General features: G+C 41.9%; 2 protein-coding genes and 1 non-coding gene across 3 annotated transcripts in view; 1 reads left to right on the top strand and 2 right to left on the bottom strand.

Annotated features, from left to right (window-relative positions):
* LOC138032580 (serine/threonine-protein kinase 3-like) overlaps positions 1 to 16037 on the top strand; it is a 26322-nt gene extending 10285 nt beyond the window's left edge. The window contains exons 7-14 of the mRNA XM_068880287.1: positions 1 to 53; positions 3782 to 3847; positions 4113 to 4214; positions 8486 to 8623; positions 9432 to 9533; positions 11227 to 11458; positions 12026 to 12219; positions 14332 to 16037. The exon at positions 1 to 53 is cut by the window's left edge and continues 29 nt beyond it. Of these exons, the coding sequence (XP_068736388.1) occupies positions 1 to 53; positions 3782 to 3847; positions 4113 to 4214; positions 8486 to 8623; positions 9432 to 9533; positions 11227 to 11458; positions 12026 to 12219; positions 14332 to 14490 (1046 nt within the window). The 3' untranslated portion in view covers positions 14491 to 16037. The remainder of the gene's footprint in view (positions 54 to 3781; positions 3848 to 4112; positions 4215 to 8485; positions 8624 to 9431; positions 9534 to 11226; positions 11459 to 12025; positions 12220 to 14331) is intronic.
* Positions 5242 to 5314, bottom strand: Trnad-guc (transfer RNA aspartic acid (anticodon GUC)). The gene has a single exon. It is a non-coding gene; the product is annotated as a tRNA-Asp (tRNA).
* LOC138032581 (bone morphogenetic protein 7-like) overlaps positions 15427 to 22500 on the bottom strand; it is a 14276-nt gene continuing 7202 nt past the window's right edge. The window contains exons 3-4 of the mRNA XM_068880289.1: positions 20684 to 21144; positions 15427 to 18018 (exon numbers count right to left, since the gene is read on the bottom strand). Of these exons, the coding sequence (XP_068736390.1) occupies positions 17781 to 18018; positions 20684 to 21144 (699 nt within the window). The 3' untranslated portion in view covers positions 15427 to 17780. The remainder of the gene's footprint in view (positions 18019 to 20683; positions 21145 to 22500) is intronic.

The following is a 22500-nucleotide window of genomic DNA, read 5'->3' on the forward strand; positions in this document are numbered from 1 at the left end:
ACGCCGAAGGTCACGCCAAGCTTGCAGACTTTGGTGTCGCAGGACAACTTACGGTGAGTAAACGAATATCGGTGGTTTCGCCCCTTGACGAGTTCGACCCGTTTAAGTTCGCCCCATACACTGTAGTTAACCAACTTCGCCTCCAAAGTAGATTGTAGATTGAGATCGGGCTTTTTGTCAAACTCCCGTTATCTTTGGCTTGGCTTAAGAAGAAGAAGTTTTAATCAGTTTGTTGTAGAACCGTGCAAGCAATCGCGTAATTTTGGACATCTTTTATCGAGACGCACAGCGAGTTGAATGCATCAATAATATTTGTTACCTAAAAGAGAGCAGTAGTGGTACGATAGCTTTCAACAACGCAACGGCAACGTAGAGAGAAGGATGTTAAGTCAACATACGGATGGCTACGCGTCGTACCTGCGTAGTTCGCTGATCTTGTTATGGTGTGATAAATTTTATTTATTTGAGGAGACGAAACCACTGGCTTCCAGGGGAGGTTTCGAAAAGAACTGTGCGGTAGTTAAAGCTGCACAGAAATGTTCTTGTATCAGATGAGTTGATTTGAGAAAATCGATCGTAAAATTCGCTCTAACGAAGGGCCAGCGCTCGAAGCCTCAGCTTGCAAATCTACCTCATGGTGGTTGATTAGCCTGAATTTCAGCCGCCTTCTCCGCTCGCTAACAGGGAGCTTTAGCAACGACAACGCACTTATGTCCAGAAATGCACACGATGACAAAAATGGCAGATTTGGCGAAAGAACTGCACGATTGACAGTCTTGGCAAAATTAGCGATTTTGGCGATATTTTGCCAATTTCGTCAGATTAGTTCATCCATTGGTATTGATACCACATGGGTGAACATTGGCGATTTTGGCGAATTTGACAAAATCGGCAATTTTGGCGATATTCTGCCAATTTCGTCAAATTAGTTCATCCGTTGCTATTGACACCAAATGGGTGAACTGTGGCGATATTGGCGATTTTGGCGAATTTGACAAAATCGGCAATTTTGGCGATATTCTGCCAATTTCGTCAAATTAGTTCATCCATTGCTATTGACACCAAATGGGTGAACTGTGGCGATATTGGCAATTTTGGCGAATTTGACAAAATCGGCAATTTTGGCGATATTCTGCCAATTTCGTCAAATTAGTTCATCCATTGCTATTGACACCAAATGGGTGAACTGTGGCGATATTGGCGATGTTGGCGAATTTGACAAAATCGGCAATTTTGGCGATATTCTGCCAATTTCGTCAAATTAGTTCATCCATTGCTATTGACACCAAATGGGTGAACTGTGGCGATTTTGGCGATTTTGGTGAATTTGACAAATTCGGCAATTTTGGCGATATTCTACCAATTTCGTCAAATTAGTTCATCCGACAACGGCGACGGCAACGAGAACGTCACAAATTTGCATATTTAGGCCCCGTTCACAAGTATCCAGATATTTTGAATCTGCAATTTTTTCTTTCCCGATTCAAAAATATTCTCATCCACACGTAGCGTATTCAAATCGAATTTGTCCATTTACAAGTATCCGAAACGTATCCGGATTCACTCTAGTACTCAGGACTCCTCAAGGCAACAGAGGTAGCAAAGCATGCGCCTTAAAGAGATATTATTGCCCACCGCAGCCATTTTGAGAGTTGATTTCACGGTGAGGAACTGGCCGCGATCTTGTTACGTCATCCGGATAAGAATATTTCTGGATTTAGCGTCCACACGGCTCCGGATTCATAGCGGATTCAAAAGTTCCGGATTCACCATTAGGCATACGTGTGGACGGAAGGCGTCTCCGGAAAGAAAAAGTTGCGTATTGAAAACTATCGGATACATGTGGACGAAACCTTAGTGGGTAAAAACAATAGCTTTGCCCGCTTTGCACGTGCGTTTTTTCACTTTTGTCCATTTCTTTGCCGTCGTCTGCAGAACAACCACGCGAAATAACCAGATTTGAGTTTCCCCATTGAGTATGTCACTCCTCCAACGTGGCCGGTGTTTCTTTGTTTCACTCCTCCACCAATAAGGCGAGACACTTCCTGACATTTTACGTGGCAATACCTAACAACCTCAATACACCTCATTCCAAAATGGCCGCCATTTTAGTATTCTTTTGTTTCCATGCAAATTGCCCCCTTATGGCTTCGTTCAAGGTTAAACGTTCTTTTGAATTTTACGTTTGAAAGCGAGGCCATAAGGGCCAATTTGCATGGAAGCAAAAGAATACTAAAATGGCGGCCATTTTGGAATAAGGTGTATGTTAACCCGCTTTGGCAGATAAGCTCTGTTTAGGCAGAGAATAACCGCAGGGTTAGGCACTGATCTCTAGTTATTGGGGTTAAGCGCTGACTCGAAATGGTTAGCTTTCATGAATTGTCCTGGTGCCTTTCAACCTTAGTATAACTTTACTAAGATCGGTTGGCACTTTATATACACAAAACTAAGTGTATCCATTCTAGCCACAGCCCCTCCAACATGGCCGCCGTTACGTTACGTCATTTGAACACCGTGAGGAACAACACGTCGCTTTACGATCCGCTTTTGTTCAAATTCATTCAAGCACGATTGATTATCCAAGATGGCGATCAACAAACAACAACACCGAGACGGAAACCATTAAAAAGATATTTCCGGGGCGACAAAAAAAGTGACTGGAGATGGTAAAACAAGAACGACAGATAACATCTTATAGATCGTTTTCACTGTCACGCAAGAAAAAAATAAAATCGAAACCGTTCAATGAATAAGCCAAAAACTTGGAATGCTGTAGGAGACAAAGTCATAAAGCACCTCATTACTTCTCAGGTCTGTGCGGTATATCGTTTCTGAGATATCTGTCGAAGCGTTTCACGCAAGTTTAAAGAGTTTTGTATGGAGCCGCCATATTGGTGCATAACGGCCAAAAAATCAACACGAACATCTGGAATTCACTTTGCGATGAAAGCGCTTACTTTGCGCTCATGAGATAAAATATATGTGTATGAACACATCTCCATATGTACTTGAAAAGCTCAGACTGCTGAGATTTTATAGGCATAGACATATTTTCAACCAAATAAGTTTGTATCATAGTTTCACCTAAGGTGCCAATTCGGAAATTCAAAATGCTGTATTTTCGAAACGAAAGACGTCACGGAACTGGAAACTTGAAAAACGATTTTATTTTTAGATCATCTTTAATCTTTAATCTTTAATCACAGTTCGTAACCATACATAACTGATACAAATGGACTAATACTAACAAATACAATCAAACAAAAATACAAAAATGGTGAAGGGGACGGTAGTAGGAGGACCCCTCCTATAGATAAAAATTCAAAACACCTTGCGATTTTGGTTTTATAATTTGGTGCCGTCATTGTGAAAACCATCTATAACTGCTGTAATGTATTACGGACATATTCCCGTTAGGGGATTAATTTTTGAACAAATTAGTACAGAGCTTTGAATGCGTCCACGGTTGATTGACGGCAGGTCATCCGCATTTGCCTTGGGAACCACGCCTTTTCTTGCGTGTCTTCATGTCGAACTGAGGAAGGAATCATGGAGCCGATACGGAAATCCGATTCACATTTTGAAGAACTGTAAACTTACATTCGAATACGAATGAATATTTGTGAGTTTGGTCACGCAATCTGTAGTTTGGCTCGGCAGTTATTCGCCAAAATAGGAACCCCTGTCTCGACCAAACTCCTCCGATATGACAGTGAAGCGTATCAAAAAGGTAAGGTTAGGTGTAAATGTATTAAATGTTTCGTCCGGGTTTTTTCCTTAGGATACAATGGCAAAAAGGAATACTGTCATAGGAACGCCGTTTTGGATGGCTCCCGAAGTCATACAGGTTAGGCCATTGACTGTAATTATGAAATATCCCTCGAAATTTCTTATAATTTATTGAAAGAAGGTTTTACCGTCTACAGAACTGAATTGCTGGCAAGTACTGTTCGGTAGCTTTCATTGATTGGTCAGACTTCAGGACTTCATCCACGGACTCAAAAGTTTAAGGCCCTAGTTCACCCGAAAGACATCGCGCGTCTTGTGCAATTAATTCAGCTTCAGAGCTAATTGATCTACCACCATCTTTTTTTCTTGTTTTTGTTCTTTAGGAGATAGGTTACGACTGCCTAGCAGACATCTGGTCACTTGGAATAACCGCCATCGAAATGGCAGAAGGAAAACCGCCTTACGCTGATATTCATCCGATGAGGGTGAGTTCCAGTAGCATAGTCCACTTTCGAAAACTCTTTGTTTGTCCCTCCAAGTTTTGCATAAGTATTGTTTTTGTTTTCTCTTGGGACCATTGTAATTCCCAAGTGAAACTGGAAACAATGCTTATGCAAAATTTGGGGGGACAAACAAAAAGTATAATGGTATTTTCGAGTGGCCTATTGAAGGAGTGTGTCCTTTTGCGATGTTGACTCCTGTAAAGGAGCATTCGGATATTAACGAACGTTTCCCGAGTCATCATCGTTAATCGTAAAGCAAAGAAATGCTTTGGCCAATCACAACTGACTTGGGCAATCAAAGGAGCCAATCACCGCGCAAAATGCGCTAAGATACTTTGATATCGAACAAGCCAGTAAATGAGCTCCGAGTCTTTTTCAGTTCAGTTTTTCTAGAAAAAAGCGAAATATATGGTGGTGACAACATGAAGGAAATTCATGAAATTTTCTCGATTGCGTTTGATTTCGTTACTACTAAGTTACTACTTAAGTGACCAGTGAAACCAAATGATCGGATAACAGTTTGTTATAGCTTTCATTATATCCTCTTTCGTGGACCGACAAAATTGACATTTTTACAAGCCTCGCAAAAATATCCCCTGCATTAGTAAGCATCACCGATAGGAAATCCGAGTATCTGGAGTTGCGCAGAACGAATGCGCAATAACAATAGTAAGCATCGTCCTTAAGCAATTGTCTCTTCTTATAGAGCGATTTTCAATTGAGTGTCGTAAAACCAAAACCAAAGTAATTACTTTGGCCAATCAAAAACGACGGAGACAATCCAGTAAACCAATCAAAACTCGAAGTAATTACACGTAGCCGACACAAAGCGCGGGAAAATGTGCTCGTGCGAGCCGCGATTGGTTTTGGTTTCACTTCTGATTGGTTGAAAAAGTGGCGCGAGAACTTTGAACCAATCACTGAGTGAAGTAATCATAAGCCAAAGCAATTCGCTAATTACTTTCGACACTCAATTGAAACCGCTTTAACCACCCAAAAATCTATCAGATGGCTTCAACGGAATTCGAATCCATGACCTCGGCAATGACTGTGCAATGCTCTACCAACTGAGCTATGAAGCCAAACAGTTGGGAGCGGGTGAATTCGTTGGATTCATGTGTTCCCGTGAACATTTATTATTCATTTATTTCAGGTACAAAAATTCCAAAAAATGTTATTGTTGGCACTGTGTTTAGTGGGTTAAAGCAGGAGCCCATCTCGAGCGTGCCACGTCCATACAGCGTCTGTGAAACGGCGTTTTCACAAGTAGGTTTATTTTTAGACTAGCCCTTCCCGCGAATTAGGTCAAAAAACGAAGGCAGTTCCGGTTCGGTGACCCTATGACGTCAGCTTAATTTCTTGTAATTGGTCATCGGGTTCCTGTGGGAGTCTCATTCGCGGAAAATTCAATCTAAAAATAAATCGGTCTGTGAAAACGCCGTTACACGAACACAGTAGAGTTGTAGGCTCCGGGTCATCAGTTCCTGGTTAAAGTTATTTTTTGTTGCAGTGGAGGTTTTCTTTAACATAAGTAAGGGCTCGTCCAAACGGGAAATATTTGGCGACAATACTACAATACAATACTTTATTTATACACGTAACACCAAGGAGCTCGTTAAAACGTGTACGTGTGTACCTATGTAAAAGAATAAAATTTTGCAATATATAAAAGAATAAAATTAATCAATTAACTAATAAACACTACCAAAATATTAAGTAGTAATTAATCTATGTACAAACTTAACAAACGTTAAAGATTAGAAAGAATTGTTTTCAATTTTCAAACTTGTACGCTTCAAGTCATGTGAACTTTAAGAGCCCGCTTAAAAGATACAATGTCTTTAAGATTCTCTAACTATTGGAGGCAACGCATTCCACAGTTTACTAACCAAAAAGGTGAAAGATCTATGCATATACTCCAATTATAGTCAGACGCGCGTTTTGATTGGCTGGTAGCAAATATGAACGTGTATTAAGAAAATCTGTTTCAATCAAGACGTCGAAAAAAAAAAAAGCATTTTCCTTCATGTGACGAATTATCTTTGAGAAATATTTTATTAAAGCAATAGAGGACTTTTTTCCGTGTTTCCATAGCCTCATCTAAACACTCGGGGGAGTTGGGAGAATTCTCGACAGTTATGCAAACCCAAGACTGCCTCTCAGGTTTGCGTAACTGTCTCAAATTCTCCCAACTCCATCTCGTGTGCTATGGAAACACGGAACACGGGAAACGCCCTCTATTACTTAAACAATCACCATCGCTCTGAGCCACCTCAGAGAAATAGTTGTTGAAAGTGGCTGCCACAAGCAAGGAATCGGTAATCACACGTTCGTTATTTATCAAAACAATATTTGATTGGTTCTTTCCCGTGCTTGGCAACAAAAATCTCGTTCTATTCCAAGAGTCACTATGATCTTTGGAGTTCATCGAGGTCTCCATGCAAAACAACTTCATTCCTTTTCTTTTCAGCGACGTGCCTTTTTTTAATTCTTTACATGCTGTTTAAACATAGGATTTCGGCCAGAAATTTCAAGTTTAATCTCTCGGTTATCCAGGGAAACTGATCACCTCTTACCCGTTTTTCTTTATTGGCGCATGTCAACATCATCATAGATATATGCAGTACCCCAAGGGACATTACTCGCATATTTCTTTACTCGTGCGTTAGGTCTTTGCAATTTATTCTTTCGCACCGCGCAAACAAGGTTATGGTCACTGACCCCCCCCCCCCCCGCGCAAACAAGGGTATGGTCACTCTCCCCCCTCCCCCCGATGCAACTAACCACAAGTTTCGTATCGTTCCGGGTGACTAGCGAGGATAACATCAAGTAAAGCCATCGTTTTATCAGTCACCCTCGTTGGTTCGTTTATTTGGTTATGCAAACAAAACCTGTCGAGAAAGTCCTTGAGTGAATTATTCTTTGCATCTTTACTGTTTCCTCTCACAAGCATGTCTACATGTATATTAAAATCCCCAATCAATAAGATCTCCTGGCGACTCCCGTACATAAGCTCTGCAGCTGATGTAAGCGACGATATGAAATCAGCTATTTTGCCAAATAGCCCTTTTCACGGTTAGTTTTTCTCATTTTCATTACAATGTAATCTAGCATGCATGAGGCAATTTCAGGCTATTTTGTAGTTTTAACCCGAAATTGCCTCGCACCCATGTTAGATTACATTGTAATGCAAATGAGAAAACTAACCGTGAAAAGGGCTATTAAGGCGATCTGTAGCAAGCACAAACAATAAGCGAGCTTTCTTGAATCCATGGCATCGAAACATATTGATTCGACTTATTCTGGTTCCAGTTTACGTCGCCGACATACGGGTACGGAGGAAATTAGGCTGCCAGCTCCTTTCTTTCGATCTCGTCGAATAGTACGATATCCCGGTTGTCGGAGAAAAAAGTCTGAGGTTGTGCGATCGATTTTTGTCTCAGAAATGAAAGGAATGTCAAATAAGTACCTGTTAAGCATATTCTTAACCTCGTGGAGGTTATTTAGTAAAGAATTGATGTTCAAATGAGCTATTTTCAAATTGGACTTGTAAAAGCCTTTGAGGTTCCTTAAGTTCCAGTCAATAGAGTCCTTTAGAGTTTACCACTACGTTCTCACCAGTACGATTCAAATCACAGTCATTCAACGGAGATAGGTCATCCTCGGAGAAAAAACTTTCAGAGAACTGAGGCATCGTAAAAGGAAAGCAAACTAAACCCAAGGCCCTTCCTTCCGATAGTGGAGCAGTTCTTTGTTACTCATTTGCGTACATTTGTTATGAAACAATGCCAAACAGGATGAGCAGCGGACGCCATTTTGATTCCGTCTCATAGCTTTAGCACAACAAGCACGCGGTGTTTTAGAAGAGTTGTCAAGAATTGATCGTGTTTGATAAAATTTGAAGGCTATCAAACATTCGATGAAACAACTTAAAACATTTCTTTCGTTCTTGTGTTTGACGGACGAACTTTTGTTCGTTTGGCCAACCGTATCAAACGTGTTTGGCGCGCGCATGCGTACCACGCTTGCTCAGCCGCTAGTATCCTCGTTTTGTTTGCCTATTTGCGACCCATAGTTCTCTGCTTGTGGAGTTTGATCTGAGTTAGATCAAACATGTTTTAACCGTTTGCTCGCTCACTTCAACATGAGCACGTTTGGTCATCAAACAATGTTTGATGTTGTTTGATCGCCAAACATTCCTGTTTGGCCAGGGCCTAAGGTTCCCAAACAAAAACTTATCCTTTCTCCAACAGGCAATCTTTATGATTCCAACGAAGCCTCCCCCGACCTTTAAAGAGGCTGAAAGGTGGAGTAACGACTTTCGAGACTTCGTTAGCAGATGTTTGGTAAAGAATCCCGAGGAAAGAGCGACTGCAACTCAGCTATTACAGGTAAGCGTGCGTTTCATTAATGAAACCGTAGCCGTAACGAACGTTATCACTTACGAGCCAATCGGAATTGGCATTATAATTTGTGAGGGAAATTTGCACGTATCTGTGAAAATTTTTCGATGATTCATCAATGGCCGTGTTTTCACGAGCGCTTTTTCAGGTCGCTTAGAGAGTGACAACCGAAAATTCTGTGAAAATAGTTTCTCTTCCAACTCGCTTAAAGTTAAGGGAGTCGGCAAATTTGAATAGAATTCTCATTAAATTTAAGCCACCGAACCAAGGTAGCTTGAGGGAGTTGGCAATTACCTTCGGCCGATGAGGAGTTGCTTGCGGTTATTCAAATTGGAAATGCAACAGGCGCGCTATTTTTATTATTTTTATTATTGTATTGGCACGTGCTCTCTCCTTATTTAATCTTACCCGTGAAAACACGTATCATTTTTAAGTCGCTTTACGAAGTCTGCAAACAAACCACTTTCAGAAATGTTAAGCGGACAACGGCTGTCGTGAAAACACGGCCAATCACTAATGAGCTAATGGCTAAGCTAATTTTTCACTCGTACGTGTAAATTTTCCGCACGATTTAGAACGTCGCTTCCGACTGCCTTATAAAGGGAGACATCATTCTCGTCCCCAGAGCGCTCCCTGTTTCCGACCACGTGACATAACGAAACGGAGGGCTCTGGGGACGAGAATGTGGTGGCATTCGCTACGGCTGGAACATGCGCAGTAGGTCCGTGATACTCTAAGCGCTGGGGTACTAACTGGGAACACTTCCATTTCTTTTTTTGTCGATTTTGACTTACAGCATTCATTCATCCAAGCCGCCAAATCCGTTAGTGTACTAAATAATATGATTCAAGAAGCGCTCAATATCATGGAAGAGGAAAGTACAAGGTTGGATAATGAGGTAATTTCAGCAAGTGTACGGAGTAACTTTGAATAGCGTGACAAATCACGAAATTCAATTCATCTGTGTGACGGTTTCTTTCGAAAGTTGTTCCATTCTGGTTGCGATTCGCAAGCGCTACCTGTGGACGCAGGTTTTTTCATGTATAGGGAAAAAATCTCAGTTTTCGAAAAATATTAGGATACGTGTAGAGAGAGCCAAAGTGCAAACGTTTTGCTACGGTCATAAGAAAGGGGGGTCCACATGACGGTTGTCGGTTAAAAATTATTACTTTGTCGGTTGTCGGTTAAAATTTTCGACCTTTGTCGGTTGTCGGTAAATCCCAGTTAATTTTTTTGTCGCTAGTCGGTAATTTTTCCCTCGTTTTGTTGGTAGTCAGTAATATTTTCTAAGCCTTTGTTGCTAGTCGGTTAACCCCATTCACACCCTCATAAGAGCCTATTATCCAAGATTAAGATTTACACAAATTGGCCTAGTCCCCATCAGCGTCAGAAAATTGTCTATTTTTAAACCAAGTTTTGCGGGAAAATAAACAATTCTTGGTTTGCATCCACGTGATGAGACGGCCATGTTGGTGTACAAAATTCCCAAAAGACATTTTAATACATTAGGGAGTTTAAGATCTACGACGCGACGGCAACGAAAACGTCATTTAAAATTGCAACTTCAGGTTAATTTATCTTTTTCGTCATTATGTTGGCTTGTCTAACTTCTAAAAACTAGTGTAACTTTCCAGGAACTGAATTAGGAAGTGCGGTGTTGAAGCTACGACAGAAAATTCAAACTCGCTGCCTTGTGTTCACGTTCTCTGAAAAACTTGAGAATTGGTAATTTCACGTCGTAGATTTGCAGAAAACGTGAAAGAAATGTACAAAAATGAAAAGTGCACGTGCAGAGCGTGCAAAGCTATTGTTTTTGCTTATTAAATATGCATAATTTGTGACGTTTTCGTTGCCGTCGCGTCGTAGATCTTAAACTCCCTAGTGTCTCACACCAACATGGCCGCCGTGACGTCAGATTCAAACCACCAATGGCTCTGCACATCTGATCAATCAGATTACATTATGTCGTTCGTGCAATTGTTCAACGTTGTTCACCATGGGAACATTTTATGCAGGAAATCTAGTCTAAAAATTGACTTTTTTCTTATCCTGATTGGGACAAACCTGATACCAGATTCTTCCTCTTGCCGGGTAATGGACTATTGATGGTAATAAGCCTTTAGGAAAATGGCAGGCAGGTTAGGTGTTGTTATCGGGAAACGCGTATCAGACGCCATATTGGATGCGCGTGAGATGGATCTAGGCCAAAACGACGGGGTGGGGGTCGGGAAATCTGTTACATCTGCCACCTGCGAGCAGACCACGTTAGCTACCAGTATATGCTTTGTGGACAGTATCCTTTCACAACTTAAACTTATGGGGAGCAAACTTATGGTGGCAAGCCTGATACCAGATTCTTCCTCTTGGGTAATGGAAAATAATAGGCAGGTTAGATGTTGTTATCGCGAAACACGTATCAGACGCCATATTGGATGCACGTGAGATAGATCTAGGCCAAAACGATGGGGTGGGGGTCGGGAAATCTGTTACATCTGCCACCTGCGAGCAGGCTGTAGGTTAGCTACCAGTATATGCTTTGTGGACAGTATCCTTTCACAACTTAACTTTGTTATCTTTATTTTTGCATTTAGGGGGAAGAAGGAGAGGAAGAAGATGAGGAAGATGAAGGCGAAGAAGTCGTTGATTCAGGCACGATGGTGAAAGTGGGAGATGACACAATGAACACAATGATCGTCAACACAGCTTCCAGTGTACAGAGTCAAGACACGATGATCGTTAATAGCGAGGCTGGGACACTGGTCGAGAGTGATCTGGGTACTATGGTTATTAATTCAGATGACGATGAAGATGCCACTATGAAAAGTAAGTTCCAAGAGTTTTTCGTCGCTGGCTTCAAAGTATCGAGAATTTTTTCTACTGTGCAGTGCCTTTTGCGGTTCCGTCAACACTGTTCTCTTGTATGTTCTGCCATATTAATATTTCTTACGTGCTGGATTGAACAACGAATAGCCCTTCTCTTGCGTAGTTCGTTCAACTTGTTGCGATGAAGCGCGTGAGAGGTGGTGGGATGCCTGAAAGGGAGAACAAGAAGCTCGCGAAAGTACTAAGAATAGCGCTTTTGTCTCCTGTTTAACTGCTTTATCCAGAGTTATAGCATTTTATTGTGGCTGTTGAAAGTGAACACAAGAGTCTGGGAGGAACTGGAGTGAATGAGACTGGGGAGGCGTCTTCTCCAGGCTGCCTCGGTTGTCTTTTATTGGGATTTTTTGAGCGCCTCTTATGTTTGCTTCAGAGTCGCCTCTTTTTCGCAACGAGGGAAAGAGCGACGTTTTTGCAATGGTAAATGGTTAAACGAGGTGACAAACTAGATGATAATTCGCCTCTTGATTAGCCATAAATGGATAAGCAGTTCTCTCAATTATTCGACAGGATTGGACAGCGATGCCAAAAACTATCGTCCCTCGTTTATGGACCATTTTGACAGAATATTCGACGCAGGCGGACGAGGAACCGACTCGGGCCCTAATGGTGCCACCGAGGATGACGCCGGTGGGTTCCTTAGGGGGGCTAAACCAGAGGATCCTTTTAAACTCAAAAAGGCGGGCCCTCCTGACTTCGAATTTGTAAGTACTGTGTTTGTTATTGCAAAGAGTAGAGCCTTTGAAACAAAGACTTTTCTCGAGCTGCAAAGTCCTCTCGACTTGACTGGCTTCACTCAATTGGACCTCATAGCTACCTTTTACTTCTGTGTCTAATTATCATTTCGGGCTTTGTTTTAGATTTTGCTCGTCGAATGTTTTTTTGTAATGGAAATTCGTAGAACTACCATCGGCAGATTGGGGTTTGTCTTTGTCGAACTTCGTTATAATAAAAATTATGTACACGGTTGCCATAGTAACGTGATTGGGATTTAATGTGCTGCTCTCATCCAATCAAAATCAAGGAATTTAGTGCGTTGAATAAATAGGTTGAGTCACGGCATTCTTGGAGAACAGCTCTTTTATGACAGTTTTGTGGGGTGTGTTGCTTGTGGGGGGGGGGGGGGGGAAGGTAGTCCTAATTTGGTAGAATTGATATAGTATTCTTATTATGACAACTTAATAATCGGGTGTATTGCTTGGGGTGGGGGGGGGGGGAGGGGTATTGCTTCAGGAGCAGCATTTGGGCTACACTTTGTAACGTTAATTGTCTGTGTTCCGAGACGCAAATTTTCCTTTTGTAAACGGTCGTTGCCATTTTTCAGAACGGTCGTTGCCATTTGAAACGGTCGATGCCATTTATAACGGTCGACTACACACTTCACTTCAAAGAAAATTAAAAGAAACAAACTAAGAAAAAATATTAACAAAAATTAAGACAAAAAAGGAAAAAAAAAACATTTATAAAAGAAAAACTGGAAGAAAAAAAGAGTCCGAAAATTTCAAGGCTCGAACTCGGGTTCTCAGCCCTCACCCTAAACAGAACCCTAACCCGAACCCTAACTCATATGACCAGCGAGACACAACTCCCAACAACCGCAACCTTTTGTGTTCTTAGACCTAATGAGTGTAATTCAGAGCTAAAAAATGGCATCGACCGTTTCAAATGGCAACGACCGTTCTGAGAACTGGCAACTACCGTTTACGAAAGGGAAATTAGCTTCCGAGACACGAGTGATGTTGAAGTTGGGGAGAAGAGCAAGGGGACACTTGACGTGACGCTTATTGAAATCCGCGTGCATCTTATTATTGCATTTCTGGACATGAGCGGGTGGTATCTTAAGAATCCAGCAATCTGATTGGTTGCGCGTTCCTCCGCCCGCGCACACCACGGCTGGATAACTGTGGTCCAGCCAATTGTACTTTCCACCAATCATAAAGTCGCCTGCCTGCCAAGTACAAAATACAATTGGCTGAATTACAGGAGGATGTTAACCGCACACCCAAAGTGGCTGGAAATCGAGCCTAATTGGTTGCAGGAGCGGGCAGAAATTTTCCTTTCTCTTGACCACGCTCACAGTAACCAAGGACACTAATTAACGAGCGAAGCCGCGAACTTAATGAACGAAGTTTCAATTTGTCTTAATCGTTTTCTTGTTTTTGCGTTTCAATTTCTCTAAGTTCGTCGACTTTTGAAAGCCAAACTTTACAAATAGTAAAAAAATCCCCATTCATTTCATCGTACTTTTATTGACACGTTGATGAGTGTTTCTTACCCTCTGAAAATAGAATTTAGAAATAAATAAAAACGTTATTCACCGGCCTACTGAAGGAAAACTGTGTCCTCGGTCTCGACTACGACCGACTCGAGCCCTCGGGCACAGTTTTTTCCAATATGGCGGACCTCCCGACCGGTGAATGAACATAAAATTAAAGAACCTACAATCGTGGACAAAGGTAGCTTCATTTTACATATAACCCCCCTCCCCCTTTTCAATGTTGGATTTTTCGGGGGGGGGGGGGGGGGAATGTGACTTTTCTTGCCTGAAGAACTCCAACATTGAATATGGGGGAGGGGCTAGGGGGGCCACAAGAGCGTGATATTTCCCAAATACTTCAGCCAATAGTTAGAATAATCGAATCAGGTATGAAGTGAACTGATGCCCGCAACCTTCTCAACAACTTTTGACCACGATTGTAGATAGCCTAAAACTACTGTTAAACCCATTTTTGTAAGAACCTATTTAGCCTAACTTACAAAAATCTGGGTTCTTGCATGCGGGCGTTTACCGTATTTAATTTGATTTTGCCTCCCAGTTGCGGGCTTTGCCGTGCGAAGAACTCCAAAGTCGTATGCAGACTCTAGATATGGAGATGGAGAAAGAAATCGAAGGCCTTCGGTCAAGGTACCAGACCAAACGCCAGCCTATTTTAGACGCTATGGAAGCAAAGAAAAGAAGGCAGCAGAATTTTTAGTGAAGGCACTCCGGCGCTGGCCTCTTAAATAGACCTTATTCGTATTTTCAGGATTCGACTGGAACGAGCTTACATTGGAGGAGGCTCATGCGAGGGGAATAATTTGCATTTGAAAAGATTACCCCCCCGCATCAGCTTCTATTCCATGCTCGTTTCAGTGCAGCTGTGAGAATAAGGATATGGCCTATTCCGTAACTCGTTTTCGGCTGAGGACAGCTTAAAACAGAACTTTGAAAGAAGCAGTTTGTATTATACTGAAGAATATGCACCGCGGCGATTAAGTACCGCTAAATAATTTTTACCTAAATGTTATTTGTTAAAGATAGGATTTTATACTTAAAATAATGATGTGCAGCACAGTAAATGGCGCTACTTGAACGGACAGACTCCAAAATCGGAATTATCCTGCACAGCAAACACCACCACAGGAAAGTACTGCTCAGTAGCTTTCATTTGAATGGTCACATTTCAGAATTTTTATTCCCTGACAAAACTTCGAACCACCTTGCACAGTATAGTAAACAAAAGCACAGGAAAGTACTGTTCAGTAGCTGTCATTTGAATGGTCACACTTTAGGATTTTAGTCACGGACACAAAATTTAGAACCACGTTGCATAATGAACTGTGCCACATGAAAGTACTTCTCAGTGTAGCTTTTACATGAATGGTCCCACTTAAGAATTTCATTCACAGAGCCAACAGGAAGTACTGCTCAGTAGATTTCATTTGAATGGATGGTCACACTTTAGGAGTTCACCCACTAACTAGAAAATTAGGGCCATGTTTTCATCAAATATGCCCACTGCCGTCTGCTTCGAAGCACACGTGCTGTGTTATTCCAACCTTTAGAAGTTAGTTTTACTTTTCGCTTGATTTCGTTGTCAGCCCCTTTAAGTTACTCGAATTAACCCTTAACAAAGACGACCATCCAGGAGTTAATTTTCTTGTCATATCAAATGACGTATTTAATAAGCACCTAATTAACCTGTACAAAGCTTTAGAGAAAAGGAGCATTTGAGATTTTATTGAAAAAAAAAAATTACTTGAAGGATGGAACGAAATCATTCCACTTTATGTATTCGCATTTGTCATGTTATGCATTGTTTTGTACTCAAGCAAGACAGGAAAGTTTTAACTGCTCAATATCATAGACTTTCAACAGTTAATGATCTACTATTATTTTTTATTTTGTTTGTACAAGAAAACACTTCAATGGCTGTTTGTATGCCTGAGACGGTGGAGACTTCCCGACAAATTTCATATCTGAGACATATCAACTCTCATGTCTAAACGTCTCAAGCATTGCAAATGGTTATTGAGGTAAAGCAGCGTTCGGCCCCAAGCCCCCACAGAAAATCTCTGCTCGGTGAAGGTGCTCACAACGCTGTCACTTTGATTACTAGATCAGGCATTGGAAAGGTCTGATCAGCTATGTTATAATATTTGCCCGTAAGTCAGCCGTTTGTCCAATGCAGGCTGAAGCATGGATTCTTTAAGCTATTATTGTAAATACATAAGATCCCCAAGAAAAATGGGCAGTGTTGTACACATTGTGTTGTTTTATCGTGTAAAACGTAAATGGTGATGTTTCATTGCGTAATAACCGGCATCTGAACGGCATCTGTACTAAGGTCGCCCCAATTCCTTGGAAATATCTCTAATTGAAATTCTTTGCCCAAAATCTTCAAAAACTGCCTTTTTTCTTCGGTTTTTAATATCTTTCTAGCTGATTCCTTTTTAATTAAAGCAGGGTCCCCTTTTGCGATCTGTTGATACTTTAAAAGCCACACGAAACGAGCCTGTTCGACCTTGCAAAGTTTCTTGTTGAGAATGCGCCAGCGTTGCCAAGCGACCAAACCACTTTCGCACGTGATCCTAGGGCTGACGCCAGATGTAACTGCGTTAGAGGCAGAAAGCCAACATGCGTAGTGGCATCCCCGTCTCGAAAGCATTCACTAGATAATTCTACAAGGCATGCGTTAAGAAACCGCTTTGTTTCGCTCACGATAGTTCAAAAAGCTTGGCTCCTTTCTCCCTGAACCAAAATATTAACGAGAAAAAGAGACTTTCCCATTAAGAAAATAACCGTCAAATTTTAAACTATTTAACCTGACTACTTTCACTAGGACCTTATAATTCTTAATAACAGTGGTTTTTAGTCTCTGTGTTAATTCTGTATCGGCGACCAAACAAAATACGTTCAAACGAATCAAGTTGGAAAACAAACTTAGTTAGTTTGTCAGATGTACGTGGACTTAACCCGGTCATTCCCGCTATTTAGATTTCTATGCTTAACTCCAACTGAAAACAGTGAACAACGTTTAGGTCCTGTTCTATTTGGATCAACCGTTTTTAGTTGGTTGGGTTTTAGTTGGTTGGAGTATGTAATCCGAAAGCAGAGAGAAATACTAGGTGGGACGCCAGGGATTTGAGAATCTCTCAACAGAGATTTTTATATTTTCTCAAAGACAGTAAAAAGAAATTGGTCATGAATCACATTAACTCGACGGAGCACGAAATCACGACGAGGACTGGGCCAGAGGGGAATTTTGAAATGACGTCTCAGGCAGAACGCCATTTTCAATAGCCCACTTCGGAAAAATACCATAATACTCTTTGTCCCCCTCCCCACCCCAAATTTTGCATAAGCGTTGTTTTTTGTTTTCTCTCCGGACCATATAAGTCCCAAGAGAAACTGGAAACAATGCTTATGCAAAATGTGGGGGGGACAGACAAAGAGTACTATGGTATTTTCCGAAGTGGCCCATTTCTGGTGATAGAATATTCTTCTTATATATCAATGCGCCCGTTCATCCCAAAACCAAGAGTATTTAACTCAAGCTAAGCTGGTTTTTGCGAAAATTCTATCTCCTCCACAGGAAAGATTATTTTCAACCCTAAAGTTAATAAATTATTATACAAGGCTTGTGATTGACAAGCAAGTCTACTGTGCAAGTCTAGCTTGTGGGGAAATCAATCCAAAAATTTCTTGGCCACATCAAACGTCTTGACCCACGAAGTGCGTGTACCCTGGCGTGGAAGGAAAATCTTACTCTCTCTCTCTCTCTTTCTCTGATGAAACAATAACGTCCCACAAACTTCGGAAAATATAATCAAGATACTTATCAATCTTTCCAGACGCCATTTTCTGTAAATGCGAAATATCTACAGCGTTAAAAACCATGTAAATTATCCGCGCGATCGCGCGTTTCATGTCCCCTCGAGAAGACCGCGCGACTTCATACCTCGCGAGAAGATCCACGTGCGACAAAGAGATGGATATACGTTGCTAATGGCAACCACACGCCTTGACAACCATGTTCGTGTATTTCTTAAGTACCACGTTGTTGCTGTCGTCGAAATAGAGCACCGAGATGGCGGCGAGTTTGGTCGGAGAGCAGCAGGGCTGAGGAACCACGGTTGGGTTCATTAGATGGACCAGCGTTTGTACAATGGCGTGATTGGTTGCATTCATGTGAGCACTTAGCGGAAAGGAACATTGGCCGTGGCAAAAGAACGCGGAATACCTACAAAAGGCGCAAGTTAAAGTTAGTATCTTAGCTACGTGTTTTGAACGATTTTTGTTTGCGATTTGGGGGACGATTTTACATGCACACTGAGTGTCCGAACACACGCACGTGATGTCGTATACATCTGATGAATCGTATACTGAATTTCATTGGTTATCCAAACGAATGCACTTGGTATGGTATGCATCCGGTGATTGGTAGACTTAACGAATGATTAACGAGATTAAAAGCTGTATACGAAAGATGATGCACGGAGAGTTTAATTAATGAAAGTCACGAAGGATTCCCTAAGACCGCTCGAGTTCCTCAAATCAACATCATTTTTGACCAGGAATCGCGGTAAGTCCTCACCAAATAGATTTTATGTGCAGGTTAACTTTAGCCGAAGACCACCCTCGCCTTGTTGTTGTAAAATGGGAAGTAGAGATGTCTTGCAACCAATCTCTAGAGACACAGATAACAAATTGCTGGAGGACGAACAAAGGAGCTAATGAGAGATCCTTTGTTTTCGTCCACCAACATGGCGGCGATGACGTGACGTGAAAACCACCTTTGCGGATAGATTTGATAGACCTTCGAGACGTCTTGCGTTCTGGTTATCTCAATAGGGACTTTAAGCTTTAGTACGGCGACGTCGACGAAAAAGGTCATTTTAAAATGTAACTTTGCACAATCCAAAGCCCTTCGCGGTTATTTCATGTCGTTTACTTCGTACAATGTGGGCGAATTATCCTAAAATTAAATTATACGAGCGGTTTCAGAGTAAAAATATAGAATTTGTACGCTCACGTTGTCTTAAAACCTCAAATTTGGTGATTTCAGGTTGTTGTTATGCAGAGTACAGCAAGAAAATGCTTGCCGCACGTGCAGCACGATTCAATACTTGCCGCACGTGCAGCACGATTCTTTTTCCTCTTTTAACCAATGACATTAAGCACTTAATGACTGGCCCCAAGGGAAACAGTGAGTGTTTTGTTTCCCCGAGACCCTCAATGTTCCCCGAGGCGAAGCCGAGGGAAACATTGAGGTCGAGGGGAAACAAAACTCACTGTTTCCCGAGGGGCCAGTCATTAAGTGTTTTGCTATACCTCCCAACTCAAAATAGAACAATACACAGATAAAAATTATTTGCTTGACGTCGGCTGGCGTACAGATTTGCCGCCGTTTCAAAGGTGCACGACCTGATCACGTGTGAGTCGAAAGTTCCAGTTGTTGTTGCCCTAGGGCGTCATGAAGTTTTGTTCGCCCTAGGGCGTCATGAAGTTTTGACCAATGACACGTGACACGTTCTCCTCCAATCAGAAAGCGTATTTGAGTTGGGAGGTATAACAATATTGTTTTGTGGCGTTGTCGTAGCCATCTTTTAAATTTTTCAGGTTTCTATAAAAGACAATTGCTTAAATTGTCCAGTAAGTGCTAGGATCATTATTTCTATCTTTCGTAATTTTTAACATAGTTGGTATTTTCTGGAAAAAGATTTTGCGTTTAGCTTCTAATCATAATCGTCACGACAATGGTGGAAATTCCCAAGAGGAATCTGAGACAGAAATCTGAATAAATCAATGGCCACCACGAGCCAATACGCTTTAAGAACCTTGTCAAGTGAGGTGTCGGAATTCTATAATTTGGCTCCATTTAGGTACTTTCAACGTTTCTCTAAACAGCTAAAACATACAAAATGAAGAACGTTCGGTGAAATCAGTCGGTCTCAGTTTTATGAAAGGACGGAAAAAATTGTCTGCAACAATACCCGACTGAGCTGTAATGCGCGTTACGTACTGGATTTGATTCTCTGCTTGCAGAGGTGTCTTTTCTTTTTGCGTTCGTTGGGCTGATGGGTCGAAACTCACTTTGATCCAACCGCTGTCCATAACCTTGGAAGGTAATCATCAAACCGCATGTCCCATGATATGTTTGCTGACTAAAACTAGAGCCCGCTGTGTCCTTTACAGTAATTCGGCTGTTGTTTGTGAGCCCACACAACATGAAGTATCACGTGAGGATTCGGTCACTAAGTAACCGCCGCGCATGCTCAACACAGTGAGTTTCGACCCATGGCAGTACATTTCCTGTACTCGTCAGCCCAGTGAACGCAAAAAGAAAAGAGACCCCTGGAAGTAGGGAACAAACTTGAGTTCTGCGTGACTAAATTTCTGTTTGTTACCTTCACAGTGTTCACTGCGTCTTGAAACGGTACAAGCCGTGTTAATTCGCTGGAAGCACGTGACCATACTTCATTTGCAGAAACCGCGTCGTGTACGGTGCATAACATGTCACCCAGAGATACATTATGCTGCACATGACATTCTTTCGTGTGGTTCTATTTTTTGTTTTCCTTTTTTGTGATTGCGTTGCGTACCCTTATTCATTTAATAGATATCGATGAAATACCTGGATTTGCCATGTTCCTAAAAATTGGATGACTGTGTCGCGCAAAGTGAAGATACAACGTCCTTATGGTTACAGACCGGAACTTTTACTATAATAATCAAAGCATTAAATGACCGCGAGAGGATAGGACTTTTATCTTCCCGTACTGAATATGATATTTCTCACTCGTTTGTTGCGCCAACTTGTGAGCGTTATAATCAGCATTCGAAGATAAAAATTCATATCCCCGCTCTTTCAAAATGAAAGAAAAATAGTGAGGGAAAAAAAATACCCTTCAGGTGCAATTATCCAATCCTGCCAGCCAAGCCTTTCAAAGCTCACGTACAGCATTCTTCGACCGCAACTCTTGGAATTGCTCTGCTGGTCAGCACCACCAGTGCTGTCTAATTGCCCCCCTATTGCGCGCGGTGACCGCCGGGATCGACGCTCGTTCGCCACTGCGGGCCCTTGGGGAAAAAACCTACGATATGTCACGTCCTGTTCGCCGCGGAAAAACGATACTAAGAAAGGGCGCTTTTCCTGCGGCCCGTGGAAACCAACGAAGCCAACATCGTATGGGTCTAACTCTTCTCCTGCGAGAGTGCGCACGGAAACTTCAATTCCAAAATTCTTCGTTGGCTCTTGAGCCCATTCCTGACCGGCGAGTGAGATGTCAAACGCTTCCCAGCCTGAGTCCCAGCTCCTTAGAACACGGGTGTGAAGTAACTTGAGCATTCTTGCTGGTTGAACAACCTAAAATATAGAGCGAGACGGTTAAAAAAAAATTCAGAAGCTGGATATCGAAGCTAATGATACAGTAGCAACACGAAGGTTAGTCGCGTCATTTCAATATCATTTCATCAGGGAGCTTACGCAAGTACGACGACGATGGCTTCGAGAACGCCACAAAACAATAGGATTAATGAGCAAAAACAAAAGCTCTGCACGCCCTGCACGTGCATTTTTCATTTTGGTACATTTCTTTGCTGTCCTCGTCCTGACAACGACGTGAATTGACCAGATTTAAGGTTGTGTAGAGGACGTGAGAACCCGACGAAACATTTTAATTTGTTTCCTCAAACAACCACACCGTACATGCCAATTTTCTTCGTGCAATGTTGATACACAATTCCATTAAGAACGATTTGGGGTTATAACGAAATTATTATGATAACGGGAAATAACAGTTTTAGACGACGTTCTCATTGACGGCGGCGTCGTCCTTGCGTGAGCTCCCTATCATCATCGCCGACGCCGCCGTCATATCAGGGAACTTCAGGTCGGAGGACGAGGATGACAAGGAGTACGAGTTTTCCGTACTGATCATGCGCATAAGGTTTGGAGGCCCACATTTTTCGAAGTGCGCGTGCTCAGAACGAAAACTCGTGCTCGTAGTCGTCATCCTCCTCCGATCTAAAGGTCCCTAATATTAGGGAACTTAGGCAAAGACAACGGCGACGCGGCGACGGGAACGTCACAAATTTGCATATTTAGTGGGCTCTGAAAAACAATAGTTTTGCACGCCCTGCACGTGCGTTTTTCACTTTTGTCCATTTTTTTGCCGTCGTCTGCAAAACAACAACGTGAAACAGCCAAATATGAAGAACGTTAGCGCTTGAGGATAAATATTCATTTTCTCCCCTAAATTAAGCGCCGTTCCGACCATTGTCATTTTTGAGGAACTACCACACCCTTGTCATATTAAAAAGGTTGAAGTAGTCACGAAGTGATTACAATAACGCGAATTCATATTTCGAAAATGACATTCTCATTGCCGTCGCCGTTGTCGACAACGGCGACGGCAACGAGAACGTCACAAATTTGCATATTTAGTGGACAAAAACAAATTGCTTTGCACGCCCTGCACGTGCGTTTTTCATTTTTGTCCATTTCTTTGCCGTCGTCAGCAAAGCAACAAGGTGAAATTACCAAGTTTGAAGTGTTATGGAGAACGTCAGCACCCGGAGATAAATTTTCATTTTTCTCCCCTAAATTAAGCGCCGCTCGTAATGGTTTCATTCCTGAGGGACTGAAACACCTTTGTCGTATTAAAAGGCTTGGAATAGTCGCGAAGTGATCGCAATAACGTGAATTTATGTTTTTACATGA

The sequence above is a fragment of the Montipora capricornis genome, chromosome 14, assembly GCF_036669925.1.
Source record: "Montipora capricornis isolate CH-2021 chromosome 14, ASM3666992v2, whole genome shotgun sequence".
NCBI classification, from domain to species: Eukaryota; Metazoa; Cnidaria; class Anthozoa; order Scleractinia; family Acroporidae; genus Montipora; species Montipora capricornis.